The 15354-nt window shown below is 37.3% G+C and overlaps 1 protein-coding gene across 4 annotated transcripts; it reads left to right on the top strand.

Moving 5' to 3' along the window:
- Window positions 1-379: 379 nt before the first annotated feature.
- GNPNAT1 (glucosamine-phosphate N-acetyltransferase 1) lies at window positions 380-13655 on the top strand. Of its 4 annotated transcripts, none has more exons than XM_040641842.1 (7): window positions 384-532; window positions 4301-4482; window positions 5941-6108; window positions 7587-7649; window positions 9306-9433; window positions 10602-10663; window positions 12420-13655. In XM_040641842.1, exons 3-7 carry the CDS (start codon window positions 5955-5957, stop codon window positions 12565-12567), a joined length of 555 nt encoding a protein of 184 aa, XP_040497776.1. In that variant the 5' UTR covers window positions 384-532; window positions 4301-4482; window positions 5941-5954; the 3' UTR covers window positions 12568-13655. The 4 variants fall into 4 exon arrangements, with proteins under 4 accessions (XP_040497777.1, XP_040497776.1, XP_008699892.1 ...); XM_008701665.2 differs by having other exon boundaries at window positions 397-587; XM_040641843.1 differs by lacking the exon at window positions 4301-4482 and having other exon boundaries at window positions 380-532.
- The last annotated feature ends 1699 nt before the right edge of the window (window positions 13656-15354 follow it).

Below are 15354 nucleotides of genomic sequence, written 5' to 3'. Positions count from 1 at the left end.
TGACTCAGAAAACCGGGGATGAGGAGCTTCCAGCTGCCAGCAAGTCCTAATTAAATGGACTATTAAAAGAAGGGGCCACAAGGGCAACCGAAGGGAGCAAGAGGCCGGACCTGCGGCTTCCGAATATGAAAGAGGCCCACACTCTGGGCACTTACACTGCTTCGCGGACTCTGGGCTCCGTGATTCCCAGGTACGCGGAGAGCCTGACGCCGCGGCGGGGCCGCAGGGAGCCAGCCGGGTGCGTGCCCGCGCCGCCGGGAGGCGGAGTCCCCGCGGGGGCCGTCCTCGCCGCTCCCCACGTGCCAGAGCCCGCAGCAGGCCCCGCCCCGGCCCGCCCCTCGCCCCCGAGCGCCTCCGCCCCCTGCGCGCGGCCCTGCGTCAGCGGCCCGGGGTGGGGCGGAGGCGTTGGCGCTGCCACGTCCTGGTCGCGGCTCGCGCAGCGGCCGCCGCGACGGCCACCGTGGCTCAGGAGGTGGCGGAGGAGGTGGGGCTGGCGGTGAAGCCGGATCCGGATCCGGTACCGTGTACCCGGGTGGGTGAGAGCCCGACGGGCCTGGAGAGGAGCGCCGACCGCGAGGCCTCCACGGGTGAGGGAGGCTGGGGGCCGGGGAGCGAGAGCGGGGCCGCGCCGGGTGTCCTGGGGGCCGTCGTGGGCCTGCCTTCACATTTGTCAAACAGGTGTGACGGTGACTGCTGCCCCGGGCGAGGCGGGCTAGGCCTGGGTGGGAGGTGTCTGTTCCGGGAGCCGCGCGTTTGGCTTGGCCAGGTGGGTGCACGTGTGCTTGTAGAGCGCGGTTCCGAGCAAGTTGAGCGGACACGCGCCTGGAGCAGAGAGAGCTTAGGAATGAGGGTCCGTGGTCCAGCCGTAGGGGTGCGGGAGCAGGGACTGCGGTGGAAACTAACTCTTCGCTCAGCAGGCTTCAGCGTGGAGGATCGAGACCGTTGCTCAGTCTCTGCCGCCATCGGTTTTGAACGGGCACAAATGCCCCGACCCCCCTTTCACCCCTTCCTTTCCGAGGTGCACCCCGCGGCGGTCGGGAGCCGCTTGAGGACATGCTCCTGCTCCGAAGATCTCATCCCGCACTGACTAATTGGGGCTTTCACTGCGGGAAGGAGGGACATTCTTTGTCTCTTTTCCCGGGGTTTGCGCCCCTAGACACACTGAGCGCTATGATTCCCCTTATAAGAGGAGCCGATGTTTATGTAAACCGAACTCTTAAAATTTCATACAAAATTGGAACGGGCGGTTATGGAGTTAGTTTTGTTAGGCTGTACACTCATGAACGAATCTTAGAATGGATCTCAAGGAATCATTTACATCAGTTCTACTTAGGCAGAATTCGCGGACATTTTTTAGAATTAGAGCTACCTGCCTGGTACGATGATGTAAAGATTGGTGTCTATTGAGTATGGTATTTTAGAGCTCAAAATGGGAAAACAAGATAGGATTCTAGTCCCAGTTCACTCATTTGCTGTGTTACCTTGGGGCTCCATATGCTCCAGTTCCCTGATCGGTAGTCTGGGAATAATGCCAGATTATAGGGATCAAATAAACGATCAGAAAATACTTTTTAAAATTCTCAAGTGAAGTACAGTTTCATAGTTTAGTGAATATGGCCAGGCCTGTTAAAATCATCAGCGAATAAAGTGTTTTTTAGATTAAAAATTTAGTCAAATTATCACTGAAATTGTTACGAAATGTAGGTAGACAAACCCTAGAGTCTCAAACAGCAAACTTTCCCCGGTTCGTCATGTACGGAAGTAATGTAGTGATGGCCTCGTGGCTCTCAAGGTATGTTAAGCAGCTTAGACTTGGCCTTGGATTATGCTTTTAAAATTTTTATATCAACTTTAAAAATCTTCATTCCCAGTGTCTGTTACTTGTTGCTCTCGGTTGCTTGCTTCTAGCAGCACCTCCTCCCTATTTGTATTTTAGTGTGCTCTAAAGCTGGGAAACCAAATGGTTGAAATTGTGTCCAAAGTATAGTCAACTGAATGAAAACCTGATGATCCTAGCAAAAATGAGTTTGGTGTATGGTTTTTGTGATATCGCTTGTGGCAATTTGGGAATCTTTCCTCTTTTGGATTTTCTGAAATGTGACCTTCAAGTAAGTCTTATACCATTTGTTATTCATTCACTAGGCATTTATTGGGCTGTTAGGCACATATGGGCCTTGTAAATGCATGCTGACTTGGCAGTTAAATTGGAAAAGTTCTGGAGAAATATTTAGGGAGGGTTAGGGTTTATTTTTTATTTTTATTTTTTAAAGATTTTATTTACTTGACAGAGCACAAGCAGGGGGAATGGGAGTGGGAGAAGCAGACTCCCCCCCCCCCAGCAGGGAGCCTGGTGCTCCGTGCTGGGCTCCATCCCAGGACCCTGAGCCGAAGGCAGATGCTTAACCAGTTGAGCCACCCAGACACCCCTAGGGCTTACTTTTTTAAAATCAGTCACCCCCAGTGATCATGATGAGATTCAGCCTCAAACAACAGTTCTGGTTACTGAAATTTACTATTTTGCAGTACTGTGGGCACCTTAAGATGCTAAAATATCACTTCTTTTGTAAACCAAATTTATCTTTTTCATTCCTTTCTAAAATCTTTTGAAATTTGGTATCAAATCACATCCTGCTTTAACTTTTCCAGCATATTAATTGGGCACTAGCAGAATTTTACTAAATGGGGATGGAGTAAGATAAAGGAAAGTAACTTTAAATATGGCTTTGTTTTGTAAAATAGATCGTAAAAACATTTTGATTTTAATCTCTGATTGCCTGGTTAATGGATTCTTATTTCTAATTCAGAATGCCTTGTTTATTGTACTTTGACATATCTGATACTCTTATTTTCCAAATACAGTTTATAAGTGTTGCTTTTGGCTCAATTGTTAACTGGTATAATGCAGTAGGGAATCCGTCTTCGCTAGTGCGTCTTCAGTACCAAGAGTGCGGAGTCTGGAGTCATGCAGGAATGGCTGCATCATCTCTGGTAACCCATGCAAAATGCAGATGGAGGGCTCTTTGTTGAGAAATTAAGAATTTCAAGACAGTGGCAGTGGAGAGTAGAACCAAGTGTGAGGCCCTGGGCAACTGCGCAGGTCCAGTGCCCTTGAAGCTGGCTCTGTTGCTTGGTTTTGAATCCTGTTCCTTATTGGCTCTGTTACCTTGAGCAAATTACTGTGCCTGCTTCCTGGTCTGTAAAATGGGGATAATAATGATAGACCTTTCATTGTATTTTTATGAGTTAACAAATACAAAGCACTCCATAAATTTTAGCCAGTATTATTTATTTTTATGATCATTCATGCAATAGGACCATCTGGTTAAAGAAAAGCACAGGAAAATATTAGTATTTACTATTTAAAATTCATTAATTAAAGGTGTTGTAATCCTAATTCTCCTGTGTACCTCTTCTCCCCTTTCTCTCTTGGAAATTAACAACTGTATTTTGTGTGTTTTCTAGGCTATATTTTATCGAAAACTTGGGCAGCTTTATAGGAAAAAGTAATCGTTAACTTTAAATTGTTCTAATGTTCATCTAAATTCCCTTTGAGCTTTCTTTAAACTTCATGGTTACAATTGTATGTTAAATAAAATGATCATTGAACTGTTTAAAGAGTGTGTTGCCCCGAGGAACTAAATTTTTAACACTCTCCAGCTTCTGTATTTAATATATACATTTTACTTTGTTAATAAATATTTAGCTTGTTTATCTGCATACCCAAAAAACAATGTTGTTACAATGATGTTACTCATCTCATCTTGAGATGAGAGTAAACCCAAAAGCCTCAGGGATCCAATTATCAGGGACAAACAGTAAAATGCATGCATTAAAGTTAACCTATAAAAAATCTGTTTCAAGTAGACTGAAAGCTTGTGAAATTTCATATGAATGATTGTTAATCATCACAATTTATTTCCTTTCCTTATTAGTCTTAGAACCAGGTATAGTGTTTATGGCATAACATATTTGAGTCCTTTTTGAGGGGGAAAAAAAGGCCCCTTGGTATTCTACATAATAAACTATGATTGCTTTTTTATTCTTTCTTTCCTATCCAAGAATGTTTCAGTTTAACATAAACATGTAACCTGTCATCCTTTTTGCATCCCTTGTACCCAGCACAGTGCCTGACTCATGAATTAAAGATAAAAAATATTAACAAAAATGTATAAACATGAATTTTTAATTAGCTGCTAACTAAAATACATCTCATTGAGCACTTACAGTGTGCCAGGCACTGTTAAGTGCTGTATATAATAATTCATTTCATCCTTCTAATAATTCCATCTCCATTTTACAGATGAGGAAACAGATCGTCAGAGTTGACATTAGCCATAATCGCATTTGACATCCGAACACCAGCTTGACTCCAGAGCTCATGCTCTTTTTCATCTTAGGTTTAAATCCTGGCTCCACTAATTTTGTGATCTTGGGCAGGTTACTTAACGTGTTGCCTACATTTCCTCATCTGTTAAAATGGAGGTAATAATCATCCCTATCCTATAAGATTATTGAAGTGAATGTACTAGTAATGTGTAAAGTTCTTTGAACAATGCCTGATCAAGTCGTAAGTGCTGAACAAATGTGAACTTCTGTTATCATATCGCGCTACCTTCTCAAAACCTCTACTACAGTGCAGATTACCTATATGGTTGTGTCGGGTTCCACAGGCAGGAGTTTAATCAACCTTTGAGGAAAAGTCAACAATAATTGCCCTTAAGCATATTGTGACTTAGGAAATAGGGAACATTATGGGGGTGGTGTTTTTGGGAAAATCATTAAATGGACTTTAATTTTTCCTGTTTGTTTCCTTGTTTTATGGTAATGTTATAGATGTATATCTTTAAATTCTTTGTTTCAAAGAAGAGCTAGAAGCAAGTCTCAAATAGAATAGTTTCTTTAACTGGGTAAAGGGATAGAAATGAGGTAGGGGTTGCTTTACAGTCTCATAACAGTTGTTAGGAAAACCGTGTTCTAGCAACTCTGTGTTCCACAGACATGCCGCTGTCCCCATTTTTATGCTTTATTCTATCTTTCTATTATTTAGTCTGTTTTACTATACCTAGTAAGAATCTGTCCATTTCTGAGTGTTCAAAAAAGAGGACAGTACCATAATTGATCCTTTTATAATAGCATGAAAAACACTGGCTATTCTTAAGCTGCCTAAATGTAGCTGAGAAACTTACATTATAGATTTTTAGAAAATCTGGTGTGAAAACAAAATCCAGCAGATACCTTTAATATGAATCTGTCATAGCTGAGACCAAATATTACAATGAATGTAGAGAGTAATTTAAGCCAGTTCATCAATTATCTTCTGTTCATGGTTCATATAAAAAAAACAAGTACCATGCCCAATAAGTCTTAGTGGTAAGACCACCCACAAATAATTTCTTAGCCCAATAATAAAATCCAATAATGAAAAAAAAAGTAAAAGCTCATGGAAAGTCAGCTATTCACAGTGCTATGCTAGCACCAACCCATAGGAAAAATGTTTTATTTTTAAGATTTTATTCGTTTATTTATTTTAGAGCACACATGTCAGCGTGGGGAGGGTCAGAGAGGGGGAGAATCTCCAGCAGACTCCGCCTGGCGCAGAGCCCAACACTAGCTCGGTCTCATGACCCTTGAGATCATGACCCAAGCAGAAACCAAGAGTCGGTCACTCAACCACTGAGCCACCCAGGTGCCCCAGGAAAAATGTTTGAAAATACTTGCTAGAAAATGTGGTTTTAAAGTTTAAAACTTATAAAGTTAGTCACTTGTTTACTATCTGATGTTCACTGCGAGTTTTCTATTTATCTGTGGTTGTGGCATTTATGTTAGATTCAGGATAGAATAAAGTATCTTGCATGTGTGTTAATTTTTATTAAGAAGTAGAATTTCTCACTGATCCTAATTCCATATTAAAATGCCTTACCATTTAAAATTGTGTTTTAGAGCTTACTGCGAAGATGAAACCTGATGAAACTCCTATGTTTGACCCAAGTCTACTCAAAGAAGTGGACTGGAGCCAGAATACAGCTACATTTTCTCCAGCCATTTCCCCAACACATCCTGGAGAAGGTTTGGTTTTGAGGCCCCTCTGTACTGCTGACTTAAATAGAGGTAGGGATTCAGTTTACAAATCCTGGTTAGAATTACACAGTTGGGTCCCTGACAACATGGGGGTTAGGAGCACTGACCCCTGTGCATTTGAAAATCTGTGTATAGATTTTGAGTCACCCAACACTTAACTAATAGCTTTCTGTTGACTGGAAGCCTTGCCAATAACAGAAATAGCTGATTAACCTATATGATATATGTGTTATATACTGTATTCTTAAAGTAAGCTAGAGAAAAGAGAATGTTACTAAAATCATAAGAGAAAATTTATTTACAGTGATGTATTTATTGAAAAAAAATGTGTACTAAGTTCACAGATTGTAACAGATGTTACAGATGTTTACAGATGTAAGTTTGAACTATACAGTTCAAACCTGTTATTCAGGGGTCAGCTGTAATTGACATTCTGTTTTCTCCAGAAACATGATAGTGCTGATAATTTTAAAAAATAATGTTTGATTTTGAATTATTTTGTGCACTTAATTTTTTTTTTAAGATTTTATTTATTTTGAAGTAAGCATTACACCCAATATGGGGCTCGAACTCATAACCCCAAAATCAGGTTGCACGCTCTACCAACTGAGCTAGCCAGGCAGCCCTTTTGTACTTAATTTTTAGAGTGACCGAGACAATTGTAATATGTATGTATCATGGCTAAGACCATGTATATTGTGAAATATTTCATATGACTTAAGAATAACAACATTCCTTCCTAATTAAGAATCCAAAAAGACTTTTCATAAAACTAAAATTATCATCTCTAATGACACATAAGGAAAAATCTTCTCTAAGAAGCCGGATGGGGAATGAGGGTGGAGATAATATGCCTTGGATAAGTTGTAAAGGTTTTGTTTACGTATATTTGTTTTTTTAATGTCTAAATTCTCCAAGTGATTTCTTTAAATTTAATAAAAAATCAACTTTTTCGTTTTCTTTTTGCTAAGAAATCTAAAACTAATTTTGGTCAAACTACTGAGTATGTAGAAATTAAGATTCTCAAAGTTCTAAAATCTTCACATTAATTTAACACTAATGAAATTAATCAGGAATCTTTAAAAAGTAGTCTTAACAATATGATTTATATTTTATTTTAAAAATAGTATCATATTTGGCCATAATATAATCTTGCACCAAAGCATGTATCTGGGAAAATTTGGCATTCCCTGCATCAAATTTAGTGAAAATTACATTGAAAAACAAACCTGCTGGTTTTATAAATATTGAGTCATGAAGGTCTGCAGTATTCCAAAAATCTCACGCAGGCAAAAACATTGGTAGAACCTATTACTTTTGTTTTGTGTAGCGATTATAGAAAGAATAATAGGTTTCAGTTTAATCCTTTTAAATAATAAAATTAATTTTAAAATGATTACAGAAAATTTTGGAAACACAAGTACCCATAATCCCACGAGCTCCACACATTGCTTCTTTGATCTTTTATTTGGTCTTCTCATGATTTGAAATCTGTTTTTCCAAACTAGGTTTTTTTAAGGTACTAGGTCAACTGACAGAGACTGGAGTTGTCAACCCTGAACAATTTATGAGTAAGTACTACAGCCTCTTTTCCTGAATGAAAAATAAAGGGAAACAAGATTTTTTATTTGAAGCTATATTCAGTGTCTACTTGTGTTTTTTTGTTCAAGTAACTGGAAATTATTCATATAACAATTAGCTATTATTTAAATGTTTAATGTGGCTAACCTGTTGTAGAATCCAAGTGTAGTAATTACCATGTTTTACAAAATACCTGACTTTTAGATAATTACTGTAGCGAGGTGGCAGCTCTAGACATTGTTTTATATTGTAGTGTTTTTCATGTGGTTAGGTTATTCATGGAAATTTCATCACCAAATAAAAAAGGGTAAGATATTATGTTTTAAATTTGATTATGTTGAATTTTAAGGTTAACAGGTATCTTCAAATTTATGGTTCAGCCCCCCTTTTTTATACATATGAGAGAATGGAAATCCAGAGAGGTCTAATGACTTAAGAGCACAGGTAGTTATTGGTAAGGAAAAGACTAGAACCTTCCTGATTCCATCCAGTGCTCTAACACTGTCCTCCTGTTTTCTATAATTTCTTCATTTCCTTCACTAGGTAATTTTGTTTTGTACTCTAACCCTCCCAAGATGAAGATCACCATTTTCTGATCCTCATTGTTTTCCTTCATTGAATTTCTTTCTTTCCCCTCCAGAACCCTATCTAGAACAAAACCATGGAAATAAACAATATGTGAGAATATTAGGCTCAGTTTTTATTCCTGAATTCCTCTTTGCATGCATATCGAATTAGATGAGAAACCCATTATTTTGGCAATGTAAGTACTAAAAATCAATTTGAGAGGGAAAGTATTCCATCTTCGCTCCTATTTGCCATGTGACTTTGGGATGATTACTTAGAAATAGAGACATTTTTCACCTAGTTCACAAGGTGTTTTCAAAACAAGCAAAACCAAGGGCTCTGTTTCTAAAACAGCAAGTCATGTAGTCATTAAACACTTCAGATCACAAAGGGAAAACTGAAAACTACTTTGTCAAAATATTTTGAAGCCGGATGACTAAAAATTACAGAATGGAGCCATGTAAACATTCTTACTAAAATTTGCAGTTTTGTTCTATTCAAATATCAAGTGTAAAGGTTAAAGAAATTGACTTAAAGTAATGAAGATACGAAAACAGTCTTCATTAGTCACAGAAGTGGCAACATCTACAATTTACTATAAGCGCTGTTCATCTGGAAGTAGCTGTTAATAGTTGTACTTTGCTAGCAGATTTTTAAAATGTGTAGACCATGGGGCGCCTGGGTGGCACAGCGGTTAAGCGTCTGCCTTCGGCTCAGGGCGTGATCCCGGCGTTATGGGATCGAGCCCCACATCAGGCTCTTCCGCTATGAGCCTGCTTCTTCCTCTCCCACTCCCCCTGCTTGTGTTCCCTCTCTCGCTGGCTGTCTCTATTTCTGTCAAATAAATAAATAAAATCTTTAAAAAAAAAAAATGTGTAGACCATATTTCCATTGATAATGATTGCTGGTGTTTCAAGCACTTGGTCATTTCTAATAATATTTTCTTTAAAAACAAAGTGTAAATTACCGTGATGAAATAGTTTTAAATATTCAATAATGAAATAAGCTAATCCTAGTATTTTTATGGCACCTACTAAAGTTTAATGTCTACCACATAACACTTTTTTCAATTTCCACAGAATCTTTTGAGCACATGAAGAAATCTGGAGACTATTATGTTACAGTTGTGGAAGATGTGACTTTAGGACAAATTGTTGCTACAGCAACTCTGATAATAGAGCATAAGTTCATCCATTCCTGTGCTAAGGTATGTGTTCATATTAATGCTTATGAATAAAATAAACAGGTGTTTTCTAGGAAAACTGACTTTTGAGTTTCCATTAGGCAGATCTATTTGCTCACTGCATTTTATTGTAAAATGAGAGCAAATTTTGTTTTGTAACATTTGTAACATTTTCCCACTGTGTTATGGAAGTTAGGAGGAAGAAAATGTATTAATAATCTGAATTGTTTGCTGAAAATTGTTCTGTAAGGTGTCAGATTTGGTACAGTCCTAGAGAAACCAAGTCAGCATCATAAAATTTGGCAGTAATGATTAGAATATATGATGCAATTAAAAAAAACAATACTTTGTATATAGGTTAATAGAAGTTCTCATCAGTTTCCAGTTAAAGGATTCAGAATATTATATAATTGACCCTTGAACAACATGGGAGTTAAGGACACTGACACCCCCCCCCCACTTCCTACAGTCAAAAATCTGTGTGTAACTTGACTCCCAAAACTACTAGTAGCCTACTATTGACTGGAAGCATTACCAACAACATAAACAGTTGATTAACATGTACTTTGTATGTTATGTATATTATATATGGCATTTTTATAATAAAATAAGCTACAGAAAAGAAAATGTTACATAAGCAAAATACATTTAGGGTATTTTATTTATCCAAAAAATCTGCACATAAGTGGACCTGTGCAGTTCAAATCCATGTTGTTTGAAGGTCAACTGTGTTCTCTAATTGTGACATTCCTAATGCCCATTCACTCCTCAGGACTCACATGAGAACATAGGTAATCCGGTGAAAATAAGATAGGAACACTTGGAATGTATTCTGTGAAGTATGAATTTTGGTGGGGTTTATTAGAAATAAATTGTATTTGGATGTTTGAAAGAAATTGCTATTAAGCAAGGACTAAGATGATGTAGTATGAACACGACAAGATTACATTTTGGTGATGTGGATTCTGAAATCTTTAAAACAGTGGGGTGGGAGGATTTAAGATACAGACAAAACAAGATTAGGCCATAAGCTGACTCATTATATTATTTTCTCTATAATAAGTAAAAGAAGCTTGCATTTTGGTTTTTGAAGTTCATTTATAAAACATTTATCAATGAATTACGTCACTTGTTGATTTAGCTAAAAACAAAACTATATGCCTAGTCCTTTAAACATTGTAAATATTTTCAGAGAGGAAGAGTAGAAGATGTTGTTGTTAGTGATGAATGCAGAGGAAAGCAGCTTGGCAAACTGTAAGTAGGCAGAAACAAGGTATCCCTGGGTAGATACTTTCTCTTTTTCCATTAATAGTTTCTTGCTGAGATATTTGTTAAAAAATGTTTCCCTGTTTGAAGTTCTTTTTAGGTGTCCTTAATTAGGCTCACTCTATAACTTAAACTAAATTTAATAAAGAAACAAAGTATTTTTATGTTTAATCATGAAGTTTAGAAATTGGAATTATACTGTTTTATAGCCTGTAACATTTTTATTATCTTTTAATAATAGTATTCTCCTACTAGTAGGAAACAAACTTTTGTTATTTTTTTAAATTTTTATTTATTTATTTTAATTTTTAAAGATTTTATTTATTTATTTGAGAGAGGGAGAGAGACAGCCAGCGAGAGGGAACACAGGCAGGGGGAGCGGGAGAGGGAGAAGCAGGCTCCCAGCGGAGGAGCCTGATGTGGGGCTCGATCCCAGGACTCCGGGATCACGCCCCGAGCTAAAGGCAGACACTTAAGGACTGAGCCACCCAGGCGCCGCGGAAACGAACTTTTGGTTCAGTCAAGTGATTTACCCCAGTTTCCCAGTCATATATAAAAACAAAAGAGATGTTCTCAGTCTTATAAGTTTTAGAAACATATACTAAAATAGCTTTTCCTGTACAATCCTCTATGCGTTTATCTAAATCTTTTAAAATAAAGTTTCATAGGTTTATTGCCTATTTTATAAGCTAGAACTTGCTTTTTAATACCATCTCTTCTGAGTTTTAAGGAATTCACTCAATAAATATTAAGTACCTGCTATGTTCCAGATATCATTCAGGGTATTTGGGATATATCAGTGAACAAAGCAGACCAGCTTCTGGTGTTCTAGTCCACTTAATTTTGTCATATCGTTTATAATTTCATAACTTCAGCCAAGATGTTCTGTCTTCAAAATGATACTTTTTAGTCTATGCAAACGTGAGAAAACCCTCTGGGCAAATTTTTGTAGATCTTTTCTAGTTTTTTCCTCCCTAAGGCAGTTAGAATCTTTTTTTTTTTTAAGATTTTTTTTTTTTATTTGAGAGAGCGCAAGAGGGCGAGGGGCAGAGGGAGGAGCAGACTCCGTGCTGAGCAGGGAACCCAAAGCGGGGCTCCATCTCAGGACCCTGAGATCATGACCTGTGCTGAAGGCAGACACTTACCACACTGAGCCACCCAGGTGCCCCTAGAATCACGTTCTTATACTGGCTTTGGATTCTTTAAGGATTTTAAAAATGTATCCTGTTTTGCTTTGTTTCTATTTCATACTAATTGGAACAATCCAGAGTTAATCTGATATATGCTTTCACAAATATTAGCTTTAAAATGATAAAGAACAAAGCTATTATTTACTCATTTCGTGTGGGAATGTTGACTGTTCCTAAGTAGTTTGAACAGATTTAGGGAAAAAATTTACAATTTTGGCCATATTTTTTAAAAGATTGACAGTCTTTAGTGTTAACATTTTTTTAAACCTATTTCTAAGGAGGGTTTAGGTGAATTTAGTATTGTCCTGTTTATTAATGGGCTAGAGATTATGAGATAAAGTATATTTGAAACAGTAAAATGCTTCGGGTGAATTAAATGCTTTTCCATTCACAATCTGAATAGTTAAATGAATGGGTGAGAAAGGTCATGTTCTAAACCTGTTTCTAATATAAACTTGATGTTTTATTTATATAATTTTTATTCATTTATATTAAGTTATTCACATGCATTTTTATTAACAAATGCTCTGTGCTCCCCCCCTTCTGAATTTCAGGTTATTATCAACCCTTACTTTGCTAAGCAAGAAACTGAACTGTTATAAGATAACCCTTGAATGTCTACCACAAAATGTTGGTTTCTATAAAAAGTTCGGATATACAGTATCTGAAGAAAACTACATGTGTCGGAGGTTTCTAAAGTAAAAATATTTTAAGAAAGACATTTGTCAACGGAGCTAATGCAACAAGGCGATACTCTTCCTAGAGTTAAAATACTTTGTTGCTGCAACCCAGTGACCTCCATAAATACTGGATTGAAAAAAAAACATTGTAATACAACAAATATAATGATATTTAGAAGATTACTTTGGGCTGGTGGGACATGCTGTGAGTTTAGATTACAAATGAGTATTATAAAGGGGATGATTTTTAACCAAAGGAATATATTTTTAACTTGAATCTTTTCTTGCATTGTATTTTTCTAAAGTTTGGCTTCATTTCTTTGTAGTTAGAGTATAAGTAGTAAGGAGTTATGCGTCTGCTATCTGTACGGCTCATTAAAAAAAAAAAAAAGCATACCATGAATAAGGCTGTTACCCCATTCATAAAATCAATATTTTTGTTTCAAAGAAACACCAAAACCATATTATCATGTGGATACACCATATTATCATGTGGATACACCATATTATCATGTGAAATTGGATAAGATATAAGTAAATGTAGTGCAGTCCAACATTTGTTGATCCTAATACTCTACTGGTAAACAACCTGGTCAGCCTTTTAAAGTACAAATGAAAATTATAACATGCGACAAGATTCAAAGTAAAGCAATTTAAGCGTACATCTAAAAGTTTACATAATTCTTATGCAGATAAGGTACCACCTGTCTTATATGTGAAATATAATTATGCATTTGTTTAAAATACCTAAGAGCAGATGTAAGGTACTTTTTAACAGTGAATTAACAAATCTTGGTATATTACATATTTCTAACCTGATTTCTCATCTTTTCATTGATGTCTGAAGCCTTTCTTCTAACATTTTTATGATAAATAAATGACAATTGAGTGGAATATTTAAATACGTATCATACTGCATTTGTTACATCCTTAAAATGCTGATGGAAGCTTTTCTATTTACTGTGATTGTCATGGTACTATTATTCTGGTCACTATCTTGTTTTGATTTTATTTATTTTAATTATTTTTTTAAGTTCAAGAATTTGATATTTTATTAATGGTTCTAATCTTTTGCATTCCATGTTACATTAAACCTGTTCATACGATGAAGTCTTTTGTTAGAATTCTAATGTCTTTGTTTTTCTTGAGTCTTGTATTGAACTATTAGGTCACATCCTAAGTTCATAAAAGTTCAGTTTTTTGTGTACTCTTTGTAAAATTAACTGGGAAGGTAAAGACCAACCACTTTTTATCCCTCTGATTCACACGTACCTCAACTCGATTTAGGATTTCTCTCCTTGCAGTAAGCTAAAGTTGGTTTTCTTTTTTTTTTTTTTAAAGATTTTATTTATTTATTCGACAGAGATAGAGACAGCCAGCGAGAGAGGCAACACAAGCAGGGGGAGTGGGAGAGGAAGAAGCAGGCTCATAGTGGAAGAGCCTGACGTGGGGCTCGATCCCATAACGCCGGGATCACGCCCTGAGCCGAAGGCAGACGCTTAACCGCTGTGCCACCCAGGTGCCCCTAAAGTTGGTTCTCTAAAACAACAAAAACCCTTCATTAGTAGAGGGTGCACTACTTACCCGCTAACGACTTATGCATATGAAATGATCTGTCTCTATTGAAAGCAACAAACCTGCTTTTGCCTTTTCAGCTAGTTTTCCTTTTTCAGGAGTCCTACAGCCTTAGCATGACAGTAGCTTTATTAGGTACATTCTGGTAATTAAAACCCATGTTAAGAAAATAAGCCTAATAGAAAGCAAAATTAAATGCTTTATCTTTCTTACTTCTAAACAACTTGAAGTAAAATTGTCTACAAGGTTGGTATTTAAATAAATCCCTTTAGTGTCCTTAAGGTCGCCTCTTAAATCCTTCCTACAGGAAACAGAGTTACAAAGTATAGTAATGAAAATTGTGTCATTGAGCAAAATGGTGATCTATATTTAGCTTTAGTTAGCCAGAGTCTGTTTAAAATTTTCTTTTTTTTTTAAGATTTTATTTATTTATTTGACAGAGAGAGACAGCGAGAGAGGGAACACAAGCAGGGGGAGGGGAAGAGGAAGAAGCAGCCTCCCAGGAGGGCAGGGAGCCCCATGCGGGACTCAATCCCAGGACTCCGGGACCATGCCCTGAGCCAAAGGCAGGTGCTTAACGACTGAGCCACTCAGGTGCCCCTGTTTAAAATTTTCTAAACCCTATTGAATAGACTTGAGTACAGAAAAAGCTGCATAAAACATTTCACTATTTGCTTTTGAAATGAAGTGACAGCTGTGATTTTTATCATGCCTCACATGTTTTGTATATTTATATTTCCCTGACGCTAAGATGCACTAATATTTTGGAAATCAGGATGCATTTTATGATCAATGACTTGCCACAGTTTATTCAATATTTTGCCTTTTAGTGGTATGTAAAATAACAGTGTAGTGATAGCATCTTGGATTTGATGAAAAATAGTATGTAGGTAGGCTGACAGAGAAGATGGTACTGTGAAAAGAAGTTTTCTTTTTTTTTTTTAATGGGTAGAAAAAATGTGGATGACCTATATACCTTTTCCTTCAGACACAATTCCCTCACTTCCAACTCCAAATCTGTTCAACGAATCCTTAGAAATATTCTTGAGCTAAAATTCAGGCCTTGCCTGGACTATTGACCATAATTTGTGTGTGTGCGTGTGCGTCCACAAAGTTTTCGAAGATACTCTTAAGTGCTTCTCAACATTCAGTGTTCATTCATCCTTCTTAATCTGAGGTAGTAAACTTAATACCTAAAAGACAACAATCTAAAGAAGTTCTGAGGCATAAGCAG

The sequence above is a fragment of the Ursus maritimus genome, unplaced genomic scaffold, assembly GCF_017311325.1.
Source record: "Ursus maritimus isolate PB19 unplaced genomic scaffold, ASM1731132v1 scaffold_25, whole genome shotgun sequence".
Taxonomy (NCBI): Eukaryota; Metazoa; Chordata; class Mammalia; order Carnivora; family Ursidae; genus Ursus; species Ursus maritimus.
This window is presented reverse-complemented; position numbering and strand designations above follow the sequence as displayed.

Coding starts and splice junctions, on each gene's coding strand:
- GNPNAT1 (XM_040641843.1), top strand. CDS start 5,955: ATGAAACCTGATGAAACTCCTATGTTTGACCCAAGTCTACTCAAAGAA. Junction 7,650..9,305: donor CAACCCTGAACAATTTATGA/GTAAGTACTACA, acceptor CAATTTCCACAG/AATCTTTTGAGCACATGAAG. Junction 10,664..12,419: donor GGAAAGCAGCTTGGCAAACT/GTAAGTAGGCAG, acceptor TCTGAATTTCAG/GTTATTATCAACCCTTACTT.